General features: G+C 37.9%; 1 protein-coding gene across 21 annotated transcripts in view; it reads right to left on the bottom strand.

Moving 5' to 3' along the window:
• Positions 1-17,984, bottom strand: part of fnbp1b (formin binding protein 1b) — a 53,732-nt gene that overhangs the window by 27,572 nt on the left and 8,176 nt on the right. For 18 of the 21 annotated variants that reach the window (XM_025062648.1, XM_025062643.1, XM_025062652.1 and 15 more), the window contains exons 2-4: positions 8,686-8,801; positions 5,394-5,450; positions 4,365-4,512 (exon numbers count right to left, since the gene is read on the bottom strand). In XM_025062648.1, coding sequence (XP_024918416.1) covers positions 4,365-4,512; positions 5,394-5,450; positions 8,686-8,801 — 321 coding nt within the window. Of the gene's footprint in view, positions 1-4,364; positions 4,513-5,393; positions 5,451-8,685; positions 8,802-9,686; positions 9,822-10,422; positions 10,749-17,984 lie in introns of those variants that run through there. The other 3 variants (XM_025062649.1, XM_025062644.1, XM_025062650.1) reach the window with 3 other exon arrangements.

The raw sequence follows: 17,984 nt of genomic DNA, 5'->3' as shown, positions 1-17,984 counted from the left end.
TTGGCACTGTGAATAAACCACCAGCGACACCTGAAGAGACTCTCCCTAGTGCTGCATTTGGGTCCAACCTGCTTCCTGCCTTCTCCTCACGTAACAGTGAAATTAATATAAATTGAATTAATACAAATGTGGGTGGATCCCAAATATATGAGATTAAAATGTATTAATTACATAAGATCACATAAAACACTGGGATCATAATCTACTGCAGTAATGATCAACTGCCGGCCCGGGGGCCAAATCTAGCCCACCAAACCATCCAATCAGCCCCACAATTGGATTCCAAAATAAACATGAAATAATAATCTAAAAATAAAAAATGTGACTTTTATTTTATTATTCTTGCCTTTCAACAAAATAAGTTAGGAACCACTGATCCACTGTAAGGGGCAGCTGAAAAACAAAAGCAAGGTATATGTCAACTGCCATTTGTCAGAGGCAAGGTGTCAGTTCCTAATCTAAAATCAAAACCATACACTGTTGTATAACAGTCTCTACTGGCTCCATGGGAGTTTAGGGCTTCACACAGAGATAGACTCTTCCCAACAGTACTCTATATGGATTACTTCCAGATTCTGTCCTCACACAAAACAACTGTGGCCGAGCTTGTCTGCCATATTGTCCTCAAAGAGTCAAGAATAAAGGAAATAACCTAAAGACTTGAATATCAATCAGCTGCCCCCTAGTTACACAACCTGTTTAGTAAATGGTTGGTGGGTGAGCAGAATGTTGATGCTGCTGTTCAGAAAATTGTAGAAAAGCCAGTGGATTCTGTGCTGTATAAGGAAGTCATTAGTACTACCTGGGAGTATTTACTCAAAGAGGAGATGTGAAATAGAGTTGGGTTTATGGGCTATAAAAGTTAAACAAACCTGAACAATACCACACAATAGAACACAAGGTGAAAACTTGTCCAACCTCAGAGAATTACGCTTCTCAATTTTGTGGAAAGCGGTGTTAAAAAAAGGAAGTGCTCCAGTGGCTCAGAGGAAGTATGTTAGACCAAAAAAACAACGGTTAGTTGTGAGTAAAAGTTGTTTTGTCCTTCATAGTCCTTTTGAGATAAAATGTTTTAATGGTGAACACTAACATGCCTAGCATGTGTATCTTAAGGGTGATAAGATGCGGTGGAGATGCCACAACGCTTCAGACTTGGTGACATCATTGTTGCAGTGAAACATTCTTTGGACTAAATGTTTGTCTCCAAAGCGGATGACTGAAGATCATTTGTTTGCATCAACAAATAATCTGTCACTATGACGAGCACCGCACTACAGACACTCTTATCCAAACATGCTGACCAGAGTTAGAATTGTAGTCCATGAGTGGGCAAAAACCGTTTGGGTTTGTCGAGACACTCGAAAAGTATAAATGTATTGATTTCAATGGAGAACTTTGGAAGGTTCTTTTTTCCTCAATGAAAGTAAACTGAGTATCTCATTCTGTGTCATTTAAAACCACTTATTGTAGGCCAATTACACCAAGAAGTCTTTAAGACATTCTTAAACGTCTGCTGCCATTTCTTCAACATTAACTCTGTTTTTTTGGAGCTGGCCTACTCTGGTTGGGGTTCTACATAGCAACACCCTACAGCACAAACCAGGAAAAAACAAAGCCATGTGGTGTTTGAAATAAACTTCCACTGATGTCTGCAAAAAAACCAGGTGAACTGAAACATCTGTACAAACAAATGAAAGCTGGAGCTCATCGGTAAGCCATTCCCTGTTGTGATTTGTTCACAAGTATGTGAACCTGAATCACATAATCACTGGGCTCAAGAAACAGACTCAGGTCATACAAGGCTGAAAGATTTAAGACATTATTAAACCCTCGATGGTATTATAACTCATCTGCAGACCATGGGGTGATATTTCTATATGAGTAATATTACAGAAGTTACTCAGACTGAAATCATCACACATGGGTGAGGTGGTGGTGTTCAACAGTCCGTTCTTCCTCTGCAATTGCTTTGAATTTTACTTTTTATTTTAAGCCACTATTTTTTTAAGTTTTTATGTTTTTTTTTTTAATTTTAAAGAAAAGCCTCAGGATTAAAAGGTACATAATATGGATTGCAGTAATAGCATTTAGAATTTTAGAATAAAAGTCCTAGATGACAACCTAGATGTTAACATTATTTCAAATGTATAACTTTAAAAAAAATTAAAAATAATAAATATTTGTGTCAAACATTATTTCAAATGTATAACTTTGAAAAAAATTAAAAATAATAAATATTTGTTAAAGAAATGTTTGTTTTTCCTAGCTGTTGAAAAACAAAAAAATCTTTAAGAAATATTTATAACATTTTTATTTTTCCTTCCTATTCATTACAACAGATAATATATTTTAATATATTTGAGAATGTGAAATTAAATCTTTTGTTTTGTTTGTATTAAAAGTTTGAGAAATATTTAGGTAACTATTTTACATTGCATATTGCCTAAGTGTTACATAGCAAGGTATGGCCTCAACGCAGATAAGAGTGAGATAAAAACAAAGAAAGAACAAACTTGAATGTCTGAGAAAATAAAAATGTAAATTATGGACAATCGGATGAAGAAAACAGGTTTATTTTCTTTGTCTGTTTATTCTAAATGAGTGTGTCCAAAGTGAGCATGTGGATGATAGCAAGAGAGAACTGGTAAAGAGGAAAAGCCAGGGATTTTTAGCAACTTTATACCCCAGACTATCAAAGTGTCCAGGCTATAAAGTTGCCTTCATCAAAGGCAAAATAACTCCGCCTTAGATGAGGAGTTCAGTGATTATTTGAGAACTACTGTACCTGCCCTGCCCGGAAAAGTCTTTATAAACCCCTGGGGCTATGTCCTTTCTCTAATCCTACCGTCTGGGTTCGCCTGGGCAGCTATGTCTCACACAGACACAAAATGTACAGACAAGTAACCCTTAGTGGTTCTTGTTACTGGATGTAAACAAACACAGGAAAATTATTGACAGGAAGTTTGGGAAGCTCACAGTCCCCTTTCATCACCCAGGGGTCTTTCTAATAAGTCTCACCACTGACTTGCTTTGAACACAATAGTCTCGGTTGAAAACTGTTGACACATTAATGGTACTGTAAGGTCGCCTGTCGGTCATCTGAATAAGAGAGCTAATAGAGTTGAACGTCTGACTCCAGTGTATGCTGATCAATTTTAGGGTTAATTATATATAAATTTAAAGTGAAGTGTTGAGTGTTTTGTGTGGTTATCTGAAACAAAAAGGTGCTAAATTACTACAGCACAGAGAAGTACAGACAAAAGAAAACTGACAAAAAATACAGAGCTGGATAAATAAAGGGAGAGTGGGGGAGAGCAGAGGAGGAAGAAGGGAGTCAGAGTGACATCCTGCAGCTTCAGAGCAGCAGTGGTCTGTCGGTGACAAGAACCTTATCTGGACAAAACAAAGTCTGCTGCTGTCACCAAGCCAAACTAATCCAATCAAAGACAAAAGTGAAAAATAAATTTGACAAAAGAAAATAAGTGTATTTTCTAAAATGATTTTTAAGTAAAAACTTTTTTAATAGTGAAGTTTCCAAACCAGGGGGCATAGAGCTTTCAAAGGGGCAACATTTTAATCTTATTGTATTGTTCAGCATTTTCTCTGTTTTTAAATTAAGTTCAGTAGAGATTTTAAGCAATAGTTCTGAGTGTGTTAACATGGGGACTGGGGCCCTTTCTAAAAAAGCGGACATAACAATTTTGGGAACCACTGCTTTAAAGTTAAAACCGATCAGATTTATGTGACCCAAAGAGGTTTTATGTGCTCACAGAGTAACACTTAAAAAAAAATCATATAAAAAAGGTCACTGTTCTCTGTGCCCTCTCATTCTATTTTTTTCCACACAGCTGGAACTCAATTTTTCCAGCCGGATGGCTTTTATCTTTCACTCCATACACAAACTCCATAGAATTTTATGGGCACCGCGCTGTCATCGATATCTTCTGCACTACACTCTACTTCTCCACAAATCACTTCATTATGGTTGTGCGGAAATTAACTTCAATGACAAAAAAATAATGTGCGGTGCACCATTTGTAGAGAGTTGCCTTGACAAGGGAGAAATAAGACTGTAATGATACAGAGACAAAAGCCTTGTTCCATTAAAGACAACTCACAGTCATGTTCTGCACCTCTGTCAGGCCTTTGAGTGCCTATATTTATTTATATATTTTTTATTACCTCAGTAAGAACAGCATTGATTGGATGAGCAGATTCATCTTATGGAGGCCACTCTATGTGTTTCCTATTACTATATTTATGGCATCTGGCTAAAGTAATATTAAATTAAATCAGGTGAACAGGTGATAATATGATGTAGACAAATTTAAATATATAACAAGAGTGCAAAACAGATGTCTCACCAATTTTCTCTCCGCCTTGAGTTCCTGCAGGTAGCGTGAAAGCTCTGTGAGGATTTGAGATGTCAGGTTTTCTGCTATCACCTCGTGTTGGCCTGCATAGTCATTTAACTCATTCAGTGTCGTCAGGAAGGATCGGCAAAAGGTGTACCTGGAAATACACAAGGAGAGAAATTAGAGGAAAGACGTCAAGATTGGAAAATTTGTCATTTCATTAAACAATATTTTAGAAAATAGAAGAAAAATCAGTCCGGAGTGGTGGTTCCCGAAATGGAGGTGGAGCCCCCCCAGAATGGGATGGGGGGGTGTAGAAGTGTATACCCTGGAGTATTTGTGTTACTGAGCTGTCGCCATGGTAATGAGAGAGGCATATGATGGGGAGCCACAGTTATAGAGGTTCAATGCTTCTTGGTTTCTAATTAACGTACAGTATGTTTGCAGGTTGTAGTCAAATCTAGTGACTGATCAGGTCAAGGGTAAATTACCAGCCAGTCAACCTGTCATCATACTCTGCTCTTGTCACTGTTGTCAGTTCTTCTGTCTACAGCACAAGTACAGACATGTCAAGTCTTTTTCCTCCTAAGCACTAAAATATTTAACAGTAACTGCTTAACAAATAACCATGCTACAGGATCGCAGGTCGCTGACGCACCACTGAGTAATGTCTTGTGCAGAGTTACTACAAACAAATCAAATTTTTCACATTTTGGCCAAATGGTCAGTAAACCTTTTAAGCACTGGATGCAAAAGATTATTTGATAAAGTCAAAAAATAGTATTAGTATAACAAAGTAAAATAATCTGATATATATTTGCAGTAAGTTTATTCTGCAAGACAATATAGTATGTTGGATTTCCCTTTTTTTCAGCTTTTCTAATGAATTAAGACATTAGGCACCTTTCAATGTTTTGCATAATAGAGGGCAAGAAATAACAAATTACCTTTGTGATTTGGGATTTGATTTGCTAAGTCTAATGTAGCAAAAACAGGTGACTGAGATTAATGTTTAATGTGCAGTGTCAATAGACTCACTTGCTCTCCTCCTCTTCTCGAGAGTTCTTCTTGGGTTGATACTTCTTTGACAAATTCCTGTGGGGACAGAAGAGACATTCAGCATTGTCAGAAATGTCAAACTGGGTTGTCTTTCACAGCCGTCCTCTCTGCGAATGAGGTGCACTATTCCCATCATCCTTTCCTGACACTGCCATTATGAACCTGCCAAAGGATCATCCCGTACGCCAATTAATCCAACTGAGTGCTTTCTTCTCCTGCTACCATCCACGTCCCTTCTCCTCTCTTAGGGTCATAAATCATTGACCCAGGATTATGCATGAAGAACCAGTCACAAGACCACATGTGCATTTTACATGTGGCCATTGCCCTTGTTTTAACCCTGGATGTATGGGCGATAGATGACTTTAGCTCAACTTAAACTTTAAACTTATCTTTATTTGTCATTGTGACACAGCACAGCACAACGAAATTTAACCTCTGCATTTAACCCATCACCAAGTGAACAGTGGGCAGCCGTGGTCAGCGCCCGGGGAGCAGTGCTTGAGGACGAAGCAGGAGAGGACACACTGACTACTATGCTACTACATGCTAGCAGTCTGTGAATTGCCTCCAACTGACAGGTCCACCTCTGGTCTTTTATGTTAACAAATAAAAACAGGCATAATGTATAGAATCATACTATTGTGTAGTATAAAAGACCATGAAGAACTGAAAATAACATTTTCGACCATAAACCACAAGGTTGCTTTAACTTCCTATCGACTTCCTTTCATACAGAGATTGATGGCCCCCTTTTTTTATACTTGCATCCTTGCACCTGGTCCTCACTAAATGTAACAAAGATTATTTCCATTTTTTAAATACCGTCTATTGTCCAGGACTGTTAACAATACTATTTTAAGAAAAGCCCTACTAACGCAGTATATAATTGTGAAACAATATCATGTACATCTTATATAAGATATACATTATCTATATAAACACATTAATGCTGCTAAATTTCCTACCACCATTTTCGGTACAATTAAAACTCCATGGCAGTTACTGTGAAAGTGGTCTAATCAGAGACCTAGTTCAGAGATAACGGCTTTCAACCCAAACTAAATGTCCAAGCATAAACTTGTGGTAAACAGGCATGTTTAATGTCTCTTGAAATAAAAAATGCATGTCTTGAACATGCGTAACGCGTCTGCACTCCATCCATCTCTCTTTGCCTACAGCCCCCACACTACACTCCCTGATGGTGTTTGCTCTGTTGCTAGGCAGATCTTCTGTTCTCTCTCAGCCCTTGTACTCCTCAACCAGTCTCTAGTTTTAGGCCAAGTTTTTAACTCTCATTTTTATCACTTACAGAAAAATAACAAATGTAAACACATTGAAATGATTCATTTATGAATGCAGCCACATTTCATACAAAACAGTTAAAATAGGAGCATTATTTAATTTCTATAAATCTATAACTTACTAAAAATGAATGTGTACACACTACTGTAGGTTAAGTTAACATCACCTACTTTCTTTTTTTAGCTTCCCCTTAGTCTTGGAAGTAATGGATTATGCTAGGCTAAGAGAATGTAGTATTACACTGCCCTGCTTAACCTGATTGAAGTATTCGACATGTCGACAATAATGCAACAAAGAGGATTACTGACAAATGTTTCAGGGCATGGTTAGTAGATGATCATACAATTTGACAAAAATATAACAATCAACTGTTTACACTTGTTTTAAACTGCTTTAAAATTACATTTAACGTGTTTTAAATAACAGCATTTAATTTATTTCTTTCCTTGAGGAAATTAGCACAATTTTTAAAACAATTAACTAGCTGGGAATGTATGACCTATTGACTTCAAAAGACTAAAATAATAAGACTTTTACTTTTATAATATCACTCACACAGCATCCTATATGTCTTTTTGGCTAAAAGAAAAGTCCTCAGTGCTCAATATTCAGGAAACCCTCATGAGTCATCCTATCCTGTTGGAGTGTCCTAACTTCCTTATTTCTGACGGGTTTACTAATGTGGACATTTTGTAACGGTGTGTACTAGTGAGTGTGTATGTCAGCCAGATGACACGCTGGCTGAAAACATCCGCACCATCTGTGTGGGCTGGACTTCTATAAAAGACAACCTGTCAACAAGACAAGTACCTTCCTGTCCTTTTATTAAACACACTGTAGGGAACCGCTGACCTGTTCATATAAATATGGCTGTGTGTGTTATATTGTAATAATAAAGCTGTGTGTTGTCCAAACAAACACGTTTTCTAATGAACAATAAATGAATGATCATATAAGCCAAAACATCCAGACATGAAAACATCCAAATAAGGTAGTGTGCTAGCAGACAAGTGTAAAATGATCAGTATCCGTTTGCCTTTAGGTTTAGGTTTCAAGTGTGAAAGTGATTCAGTATCATGTATGACTGTCCTTGATTGGTTAAAAGTAAAAAAAAAACCCACAGGAGTGGTCAACCAAAGGTCTCTAATGGGGTCGCCATGTAAATGCTATCAGGTATTGGCTAGGCTCTTTTAAACAGGGGATGGGATTGGTGGGCGGGTCAGAGTCAATACTTAAAGCATTAGCCATATTGCTGTGACCTCTTTTAAGATAAAGAGTTTGGGTTTGTTGGTGCAGATTAAGAAGACAAACCACAGAGGATGAATCCTGCTCATGATCACATCACTTCTCTTAAAAAGCTGTGATTGCATCAACGCTACTCAGAAGGGGAGGAGCCAACAATAGTGGTTGTAGGGGAAAATACAGAAATCTGGGTCAGACATGAGGTTGAAATCCCTGATATCGTCTAGTCTCCATGGTAACACAAGCTCCACCCATATCCCCCGCCACCTGACTTCCTCTTGTCTGGACAGAACACAGCAACAAGAGCCTGTACGGAAACGGAAAGGAAACTGTAGGAGAGTGTCCGACCTATTCTTATTCTGCTGTGTGTTTATCAACGCTTTAATTTATTAATTTAATTTAAATCTGTTGCACTTCACTGTAGAATATTGCAGATGATATAATAGTATTTAAAATGTTCATAATACAGCTCTTAATGTTCTGTGCCTCATGTGGAAATTTCAATTTCAGTTTCTTTCTCAAGAGGGAGGTGAGAGGTCGGCTGCATAATAAGCTACTGGGGATTCTTTCTCTAGTGTCAAGGACACAAGAGTAGGTCACATCCTGCAGCAAGGTCATGGGGGAGTTCTCTGTCCAAATTACATGGATGAAAAATATTTACTGAAATTAGGGCCCTGGAGCTAATAGAGACCTAATGTCCTACAGTTAGTCAGCGAGCACTTACCTAATTTGCTTTGCATAGTTGGTTTCGATCTCTGATCGCTCCTTGACAAATTTGGAATACTTCTCCACAAACTCGATTCCCCACTGTGTATGCTTCTCCAAGTTCTCAAACTGATCCTGTAAAGAAGAACACACATTTAATATTGAATTTTATTATTTTATTAACAGAGGTGTCAACTCTGCAAGTAAGTAGTGACAGGCAGGTAACAAAATAAACAGGTCACCACTGCATTGCAGAAGACAAGATTTATAGTAATAATAATAAAAGCTGATCTCAACATCTGCTTCGTGCCTCATTAAATGTTGGAACTATTCATCTGGCTTCCAGAGCAGTGAAGCATAGACATATATGTCAGAGCTTATTCACGGTCAGTGATCCAAACAAAGCATTTGTGCACTCTCTGGACTACAGTTCAGACATCAGACATCATGGACACTGTCCTCAACTATCTCCGATACAGCTCAGTTGGCTTCTTTTGACATCCTGCATATGTTTTTGATCTTCCTCAAAGATCACAGATTGAGGAAACACCAACTGCATTAGTATTTTTCTTTCTTTGCATCCATCAGAATTATCTACAACATCCAAAGATTTCTGCAAAGGCAACAAGATAGAAACAAGTGCATATGGTCAATGAGGATACACAAAGAAAAGGAAGGTATTACTCTGATATTACTCTACAAGGCATGCTGACACATATTTCACCATAGCCCTAGTTGTGTCATTCATCATTGCATAAAGAATCAAATTCTGTGAGAAACACTGAGGGGCCCCCGATGTCTAACTTCTGATAACCAAATGCAGCTGTTAGAGCTAGTCTAAGGAAAAAATGAGCCACTAGTCAGCTGAGGTCATTTTCTACATTTCATCATATCAGAACCTCAGCTGGTATATCAATTACCAGCTACACACATGTTAATATTTACTGGCAATCACATGGACACTTTTTAACAAGCGTACAACAGGTATAATCAAAAACATAAAGCGAGACGTAAAATGACCTTGGTGTGGCTCCAACAATCCCCCATCCTCTCCTCCACCATAACTGGATCCTCTCCCAGCTAATAGATACTGTGGCAAGACACGAAGCTCGTGAAGCTACTGAAGAACTGAGCAAAACTTTGCAGTAGCCTACACACTTTACCTGCTCATCTTTGCACAAAGTATCGGTACATCAGAAGAACAGGAAATGGATGTGGTGGTGACATTGAAAAAGCACAGAGGAGCAGCACTTTCAGAAAACTTTATTTATTACTGTGGGTTCTCTGCTCAGGGTTTAAACTAAGCACAATACACATACAGTATGTCTTGTACACAGTGTGACCAATACCAATGAAACTACTCTCTGTTGAAGTACTCAACATGGACAATAGAAAGTACGTGGATTAGGGAGGAGGTCCAGTCTGCACTGTCAGTTAATTTCAATGAGTAATCACTCATCAACAGGCCATTCAGTGGTAGAATGATGAGATAAACCAGCAGCTTTACATTGGTAAACTACCCTGTAATAGTGAGGTGTCTCCTCAACCGTATAAACACGTCTTTGTGTTGAACTTTTCCTGCTTTTAAGACTTTCTTTATGATCAACAACATGCACTCAATAGACCACAGCCAATGTGAGAAGAAAACTCATCACAACAAGCACAAATCACTGCAGCCACATCATGCACATGAAACCCAGCCTTCTTTTCACATTCACATACACTCCTCCACACACACACACACAACTCAGATTACCTTTTTCTGCGGGGGCACCATCTTATCCAACGTGTTTTAGTCCAAACAATAGAAAGGCCAAGTTTAGGTCAAAGATGAGCCCTCAGAACCATCTCCAAGGTGTCCAAGAAGCAGCAAGTGTAGTTTGGTATGAGCAAACAATGTGTGCTGATCCCACTCCCACGTACTACCAAAAAATGTGTACAGTTGTAGCAAGTGATTCCCCAAAGTATGGGAGAAGCCAGAAATCCCAGAGAGCAAGGGAGGATCCCATGCAGCACACGTAAACACGGCAATCTGAATGTGAGGCTGTGGCTGAGGCTGCTGCCCACAGCTTAATGCTTCATCAGGCGTAAGGTGGGCTAAATGGGATAGTAGTAGTGGATAGGAAGAGAGAGAGAGAGAGACAGAGAGAGGGAGTGGAAAAACAGAGGCAGGGGGTTTGAAAGGAAAAGAAATGACAGAAGAGGCGGGATTACGTGGGAGGGGATTAAAATTGGATGGGACTATGCTGTGCTGTAGGGGGCTCCCAAACTGTCACCGCCCTCACTATTTTAAAGGAAATTAATATATATTTAATATATTAAAACTAAATACACAGTCACACATTAAGATAAGCAACAGCATGATGAGTCACCAAGTCCAGGATCATATTTGCTTAGATCAGACAGGAGTGAAGAGGCAGCTGCTCAAGTGAAATGGAAAATACATCACACAAACACATTCCCCGGCAACAAGAAGCCGAGAGAGCAAATGAATAAATTATGAACCAGGAGGAGGAAGATATAAAAGAGAAAAAAGTCACTATAAAAGAATGTGAGACACCTATGAGGCCCAGGTCTGTGAAGGGTCATCATTTTATTATTTATATTAGTAGCTATTAAAAGACATAACCACTGACCAATAGATAAAGATTCTTATGTATGTTGTAACAGAAAAAATGAAAAAAGGATCGATTTTCCCAAAAATATAAACTTACCATGACCAAAGAACAGATTAAGACAATCAAATGTCATGATGCCTCTATGAAAACATAGTATGTAACAATTCTTGTTGTTTACATACAGTACAAAGGGCATGTAGTTTCCCCTCCCAATGCATTTAGGGTGTGATTGCAGTTGTAATATTTGGAAACCAATAACCGTCAACTACAATAAGAAATGTGCCCCAGGACAGACATGTCTGGCCTACTACTCAATAACTGACTGCTCACCATAATGACAATACGGTTGGTGAGCTGGAAGTAACACAGAGCCTCCATCTTCTAGGAATCGTACGTCACTAGCATGACAAAACTTGTAACTTGCAATGCAATGCCCTTTGAAATATTAACCCAAATGATAAATCTGATTTCTACATTTGCCCCCTAAATAATATTGTAATTGTGTTACATGATGCAGAAAGTCAGTCAACTAACAATGACAAACAACTATCTTATTCCTGTGGTTCATTTACAATTACCAACAGGATTTCTTTTGAATTGTTATGGTTTATTACATTCAGGAAATTCCTACAGACTAAAATGATACCATCTGTTTAAATATACAATATAAAATAGGATTGGGAACTTCACTTTAATTATTTATTATAAATCCAAAAATGTATTTTTGGAGAAATGGGGTTTTTTGCCTGTTGTGATGGCAGCTTGACTGAGAGCATAGGACTTTTCTTATCCATACTGACCATGTTTTAGTTCATTTGATTCTCAGGTCTCTTTCTGTTATGACCATGGGCAAAGCTATGTCAAGGACAGATGTCATCTCCTTACTGATCTTCTATGGGTCAGTGAAGAAGCTGGAGCAACTCCCAGTAGCATTAGTCTGGTGGGAGTGTCCCAGTCTGCAACAAGGTCATCTTACTCTGACCAAAAACTATTTGGACACATATCGGTACCTACAGTCATTTAAAAAGTCTATAATTAAAACTGAGACTTCATACTGTGATTAATACCAGTAAACATTCTGCTGCTATCAGGCACTTTACGTGACCTCCCCACCTCTAAACTATCACTGATGGTAAATGTTTTCAGTGGAAAGTTAACAGTGAAACTAGCATATGTGCTCGGTGGGTACACCATTGGAATCACAAACCCTGGGGTTGTAGTGGTACACTGTTAGGTAAATGTGTGTATAATTTACTGTAAAACCGCCTTCTGAACAAAAAAATAATAATTCCAGCCTCTGCTTTGACTTTCATTCAGTCATCCGGGGCCTCTGACACTTGACCTTGTTCCTGCAGGAGAGGATAAGTGGGGGATGAACCCGCCCACTAGACTTGTTATTTCAGGACACAATCCCTTTTACTGTGATGTGTGTACTTTTGCGGTAGTACAAGAAGAAAAATAAATAAAACTACTGACAAAATATTTTTTATTATCCGGGAAATGAGAAGCACTAGTAAAGTGAGATCAAAGGAGACGTCTAACCGTCACCAAACAAGTACGTCGGTCCGCAATCTGCAGAGGAACAACAAATAAATGCTTGTTGAAGGATCGGCCTCCTGACCTCCAACCTTTCCAGACAGCTGACGGGGATTATGGTACACTTTAATGTTAGGATGCAAATTAATCTGAACTAATGCACATTATTATGCTACCATTATAGGTCTCACACCTACCAGAGCCAGTACCAGTGACTTGTATTCTACACCATGGTAACATTCCATTCTTTAGTACTAATCCTGTGTTATGTCACAATGTCAGCTGCTTTTTCTCTAAGAAATATTTAAGTGAGAGTGGAGCTTAGGTCACAGACGAAACACAGAAACCAATTACATTTCGGAGTTGTTAACAACAAAGAAGCACCTGCTACACATGAAATAAATGTAACATAAACTCATATCAACTACCTCAGGCGCCGTCATGCCCAGACACAGCTGTGCTGCACTGCTCATTTTCTCTGATTACAGACAAACCCACTGTAGATGACTGGTGATACACACTGTGATAGATACTGTGGACATACAATTAAGAAGACTATCAATTGCTGAAACAAAACAGATTATTATTGGTCAGAGTTGATTTTCTTCTGTGCACAAATAGAGAGAAGGGGAGAAGAGAGAGGACAACTTGGATGTTGTTTCCTTGCCTTCATTCTGCATCTTTAAATTGTGGGGATCAAATAAGGTTTTTTTTCTATCTCATATCTACACTACAAATTATTATTATTATTATTGCAAATTACATAGTTTTTTGTATGTATATATATATATTTATATATATATATACATGCATAGTTTTATAGACATTTTAGCACCACTCTCATTACCTCAGCTCCAGTGATCACAGGAAAATATAACATTTAAAATGGAACAACTAGAAATGAGTTGTATCTGGGGTCTGTTGAGAGTTAAGAATGGGTTACAGAAGCGGAAACTGCTAACTAAGATTTATTATACACAACACCAAACTAGTAGGAGTCAACCAAAAAGCAGAGGGGACAGATGTTCTCCTAGAGGAAACACAAAAGTACAAGAGGTCTAAAGATGCTTTTGTCTTTTTCTTTCCCTGTTGTGTTGAGCAAGGGCAAGAGGCGAGGATATTTGGCTGTGGTGGACCGTGGGCTACGTGTTTGTGCACAAAACATCTGAAAACATCTAAAATCTGGCAAAAAAAACAGGAGAAGAGTTCAACAACCTGGGTATCACTGTACAGACTTGTTTGTAATCACTATCACACACAGCACTGCAATAAAGCTATTCACAGTGTTTGTGTTAGTTTTTTTAGGTTATTTTGAACTTCCAGATAAGTTCTACAGGAGGACCTGATCTGATTGTTTTATTCAAAACAGATGCTACTACAACTGAGCAATGTCGGTCAGTTAGTCATTTTACTGCAGGATGTATTAGTTTATACTGTTGTCTTAAAAAATTAAAAATGCAACTTGGAATAAGAACGTCAGTACTTCTCAAAACATTGTCCCTTTCCAATAAATAAATCCACTCTTCCCAGTAGTTTAGCTTTGGAGAAAACTGTTAAACTAGAGTTGTTCTTTTAGTGACAACCCAAAGCTCTTTATTGTGCAAACCACTGCAATCTGCTGCCATGCTTGGGTTGATCAATGCAGGGCTTCACTGTATCTTACAGCAGTGGGTGTTAGGCAGCAAGAACAAATATTTGGGGGAGATGCCAAGCCCTCTCTCGGACACACAAAGGGCTTTGTCCAAAGAAAGAGGGGCGGAACAAGGGCACTGTGGCCCAGTGTGACCACTGAGTCAGAGACAAGTCACAAAAGACACAGTTGACTCAAGCACATTAAAACACATGTGTACTCTCATAAACAAGGACTGATGATGATGATTACAGTCAGAAAACTGTTGCCTACAGCTTTTTCACTTTCAAGTATGTTTATATGTCCCATACCACCCAATGCCCAATCACAGAAATATTTTATATGATAAAATACTGAAATATTTTGAAGGAAAAAACATTTTCATGCTTACTGGTTTCGCTATATTTATTGAATTTGTTTTCAACAAGTTACATTGAAAATCCAAAGTCAGATACCTAAACCAGAAAAACTTTCTGTTTTGGCCGTGTTGTTTCAAAAATGCACTTTTGGGCCATTTTTAGTTAAAAATCTTCAGTGGCTGAATATTCAGTGCATCCCTAATATTACCATCATTTCAAGAAAAGGTCTTGCAACCAATACTTTTGAAATATCCTCCGGAAAGAAAAAAAAACTAGCATATACACGTCCACATGTAAGGACAGAGAAGTGCTCTTGCAGAATATTAACAGCTGTGCAGGCCAGTGAGTGACCTTAGGTGTAGGAGCTCTTGTTTGCATGCCAAATAGATATTAATAGAAACAACGCCTCTGCTCCCTGAAATTTAAGATTATGTGTTGGTGTATACACCCGTGTATCATGCTCATGTCATGGAACAAAGTTTCTCCTCACTGCCCACCTCTACATGCAGCCAGTTGCTATTTGATACTTCTGGCCATGTCTGTGTCACTGAAAGATTTGTGAGGCGGCCAAGTGAGAGTCACCAGTACAAACTGTTTTGTGGTACTTGAGCAACAGATGATTGCTGCATTTTTTTGAGTCACTTTGACTGGAAGATTGGTCAATATTTCACTAAATGAGACAGAACTCGTCTATGTGGACAGACAAATTAAAGTGTTAGTATCAGTAATTGTATCAGAACAGGAAACTCTTTTTGATATAATTGTGCTATTAATGATCATGTGTTATGTATGAGTAGTTCTCGCATTTTTTAGGCTTTTTAGGTGTTAAAATAGGGGTAAATATCAGACTGACTTGTTAAAATATCTGTTGTGTAAAATCAGAAAATGGTACTTCTTCTGGTCCAATCAGAGTTTAAATATCCTGTGACAAGCACCTCTGTTAGCTACAGCAGAGCAGCCATTGAAATATCAGTCATTAAAATGTTGTTTACAGTATGTTTAAACAGAAAGAACAAAACAAAACCAAGAGGATTTGGAGTGTCCCTCCATTCACTTACATCACTTGCCATTTTCATCTGCAGTAGCAACTGTAGATACTCTTCATAGGGGCTCAACTGTCCCTCTTTATTTAACCCTTCCTTTTCTGATACCAAAGAACAAATGCTGTACAGGAAATCCCAAAATTCACTTTTTCTACGCAACATGGTCGTGCAGTTCAATCGAAGACAAAAACAAACTTGAACAAGTTTAATCCATTTCTGGAAATATGGTTCAAAGTCCTTGGTCAACTAGATAAGTGCCAGCAGTTGACCAATGCTTTACCAATGGGCAGAGAAGCCAACAAGTCCGTTAGGTGTATACTGAAGAGAATAAACGTTTTCACCAGCACAGAAGGCTGTCGTTAATCTGATTAGTACACCTCCGTTAGCTCTACCTTAGCCACCCAATAGGGTGCTCTGTGGTTAATCCTGCTAAGCCAACAAAGACACAGCAGCCATTGTTGAGCTGTTTTTGTTCTTTGTGGAGGATAAAGATCTGTGATTTTTATACAACACTTTTTCTCCAAAAGAAATGACCTTGCCAACTTTGACATACTTGCAACATTTTTACTATTGTGTGATATAGTTTATGAGGTGAAAGCAAAGGAAATAATTTAGAACTGTGATAATCTGTGTGTGAGCTCTAAGACTAGTAAAGGGTTAAAGAAGCAGTTAAAAATAGAAGGACAGTAATAACAGCAAATATTTCATACTGTTCTGAATGCATCTGAACCTTTTTCTATTACTGTTTCCATCGTAGATAAAAGTAAATATGTATACTTATCAATGTTGGTTGATGGACCTGTACTATCAATATTTCATATAGGTGTCAATTTAAAAAACTATTAAAAAGCTAATGCTTGGCTTACACTTGAAAAATATTGTGGGGTTACCAGTTACTACAGTGTTACTGTAAAAGATCCCACAACTCAGCTGTGCCTTTAGTGTAAAGTATCGAGGCGTCAGTGACACATATGCGTAGGCTCTCATGCAATGCACTGCCTTATTGAGACTGCGTAGGCTCTCCTGCAATGCACTGCCTTATTGAGACTCAAGGACACATTTCCCAGCGAAAAACCCGAAAAGTACATGTTTCTTTGGTGTGGGTCAAAATGACACCTTCATAATTACTGTTCTCGTCTGAAAAAACATATATTGCGACTGACATTGATCTTGTGGAATTTGGATAGAACATATTCACACAGCCATAGTTACAATTAACAGTGTTGGCACACATGATAGATGTAAATGAGAAATGATGTTAAGTATGTTTTGCTAACGCTTAAAGTACATAAATAGGTTGTCTGAGAATTTGCCTGTTTCCTTCCATGGATCCTCACAGTTCTGACTTTTTTTTACTAAATACAGCTCCAGTCTAATAACAGGGTTTAAAATGACTATGCTAAAATGACTAATGTCTATAATTCTTACCATTGAAAATGAAGTCATAGCACAACAGAACTCAGAACATTTGTTGTTTTTGTGCTACTGTTTGTTTGCATGGTGATAGATTTATCTATCAATTATAGTCGCTGTACATTTTATATCTATTATTCAGTACATTACGTTTCTGAGTATGTGCTGTCAATCCTTGTTTCACCAAACGAGGGGTGATTATTAAATGATGCAGTAGTCTGTTAGTCATTAGTCATTTAGCTAGCTGCTTCTCTGAAAAATACCAACCAACTCATTGGTCCGGCAACCAATAATTTGGTCATTGACTTCAAAATAGTTTGATTTTGGTCATTCTTTTCTAAGGTGTTTAGGGTGTTGTCAACCATTGCCTTTGTCATAAAAAGCAACTTGGGAAGTGGTTTAAAACAATTCTTCTACTATATCTTAACTTCTTTCAGGTTAATTATACTTTCCTTGTTTGATGACAGGTGTGTACTGATTTATCTAGGATTTCATGATATTAGTCACCCCAATAACACTTTGTTATTGGGCTGAGAAATATTGAAAATAACAAAATGTGTATGCTGAAATATCCATATTAGTTTGACGTTTTCTAGTATAAATCTAGTATAGTATACAAGTATAAAAGGTGAGGTGATTCTCAAGTGTTTTGAAAACTGACAACAGAAACTGTAAAAAGATTAATAACATTTAATGTTTTGGCAGAATATTAATCAAAT

The sequence above is a fragment of the Cynoglossus semilaevis genome, chromosome 14 (genome assembly GCF_000523025.1).
Source record: "Cynoglossus semilaevis isolate Cse_v1.0 chromosome 14, Cse_v1.0, whole genome shotgun sequence".
NCBI lineage: Eukaryota > Metazoa > Chordata > Actinopteri > Pleuronectiformes > Cynoglossidae > Cynoglossus > Cynoglossus semilaevis.
This window is presented reverse-complemented; position numbering and strand designations above follow the sequence as displayed.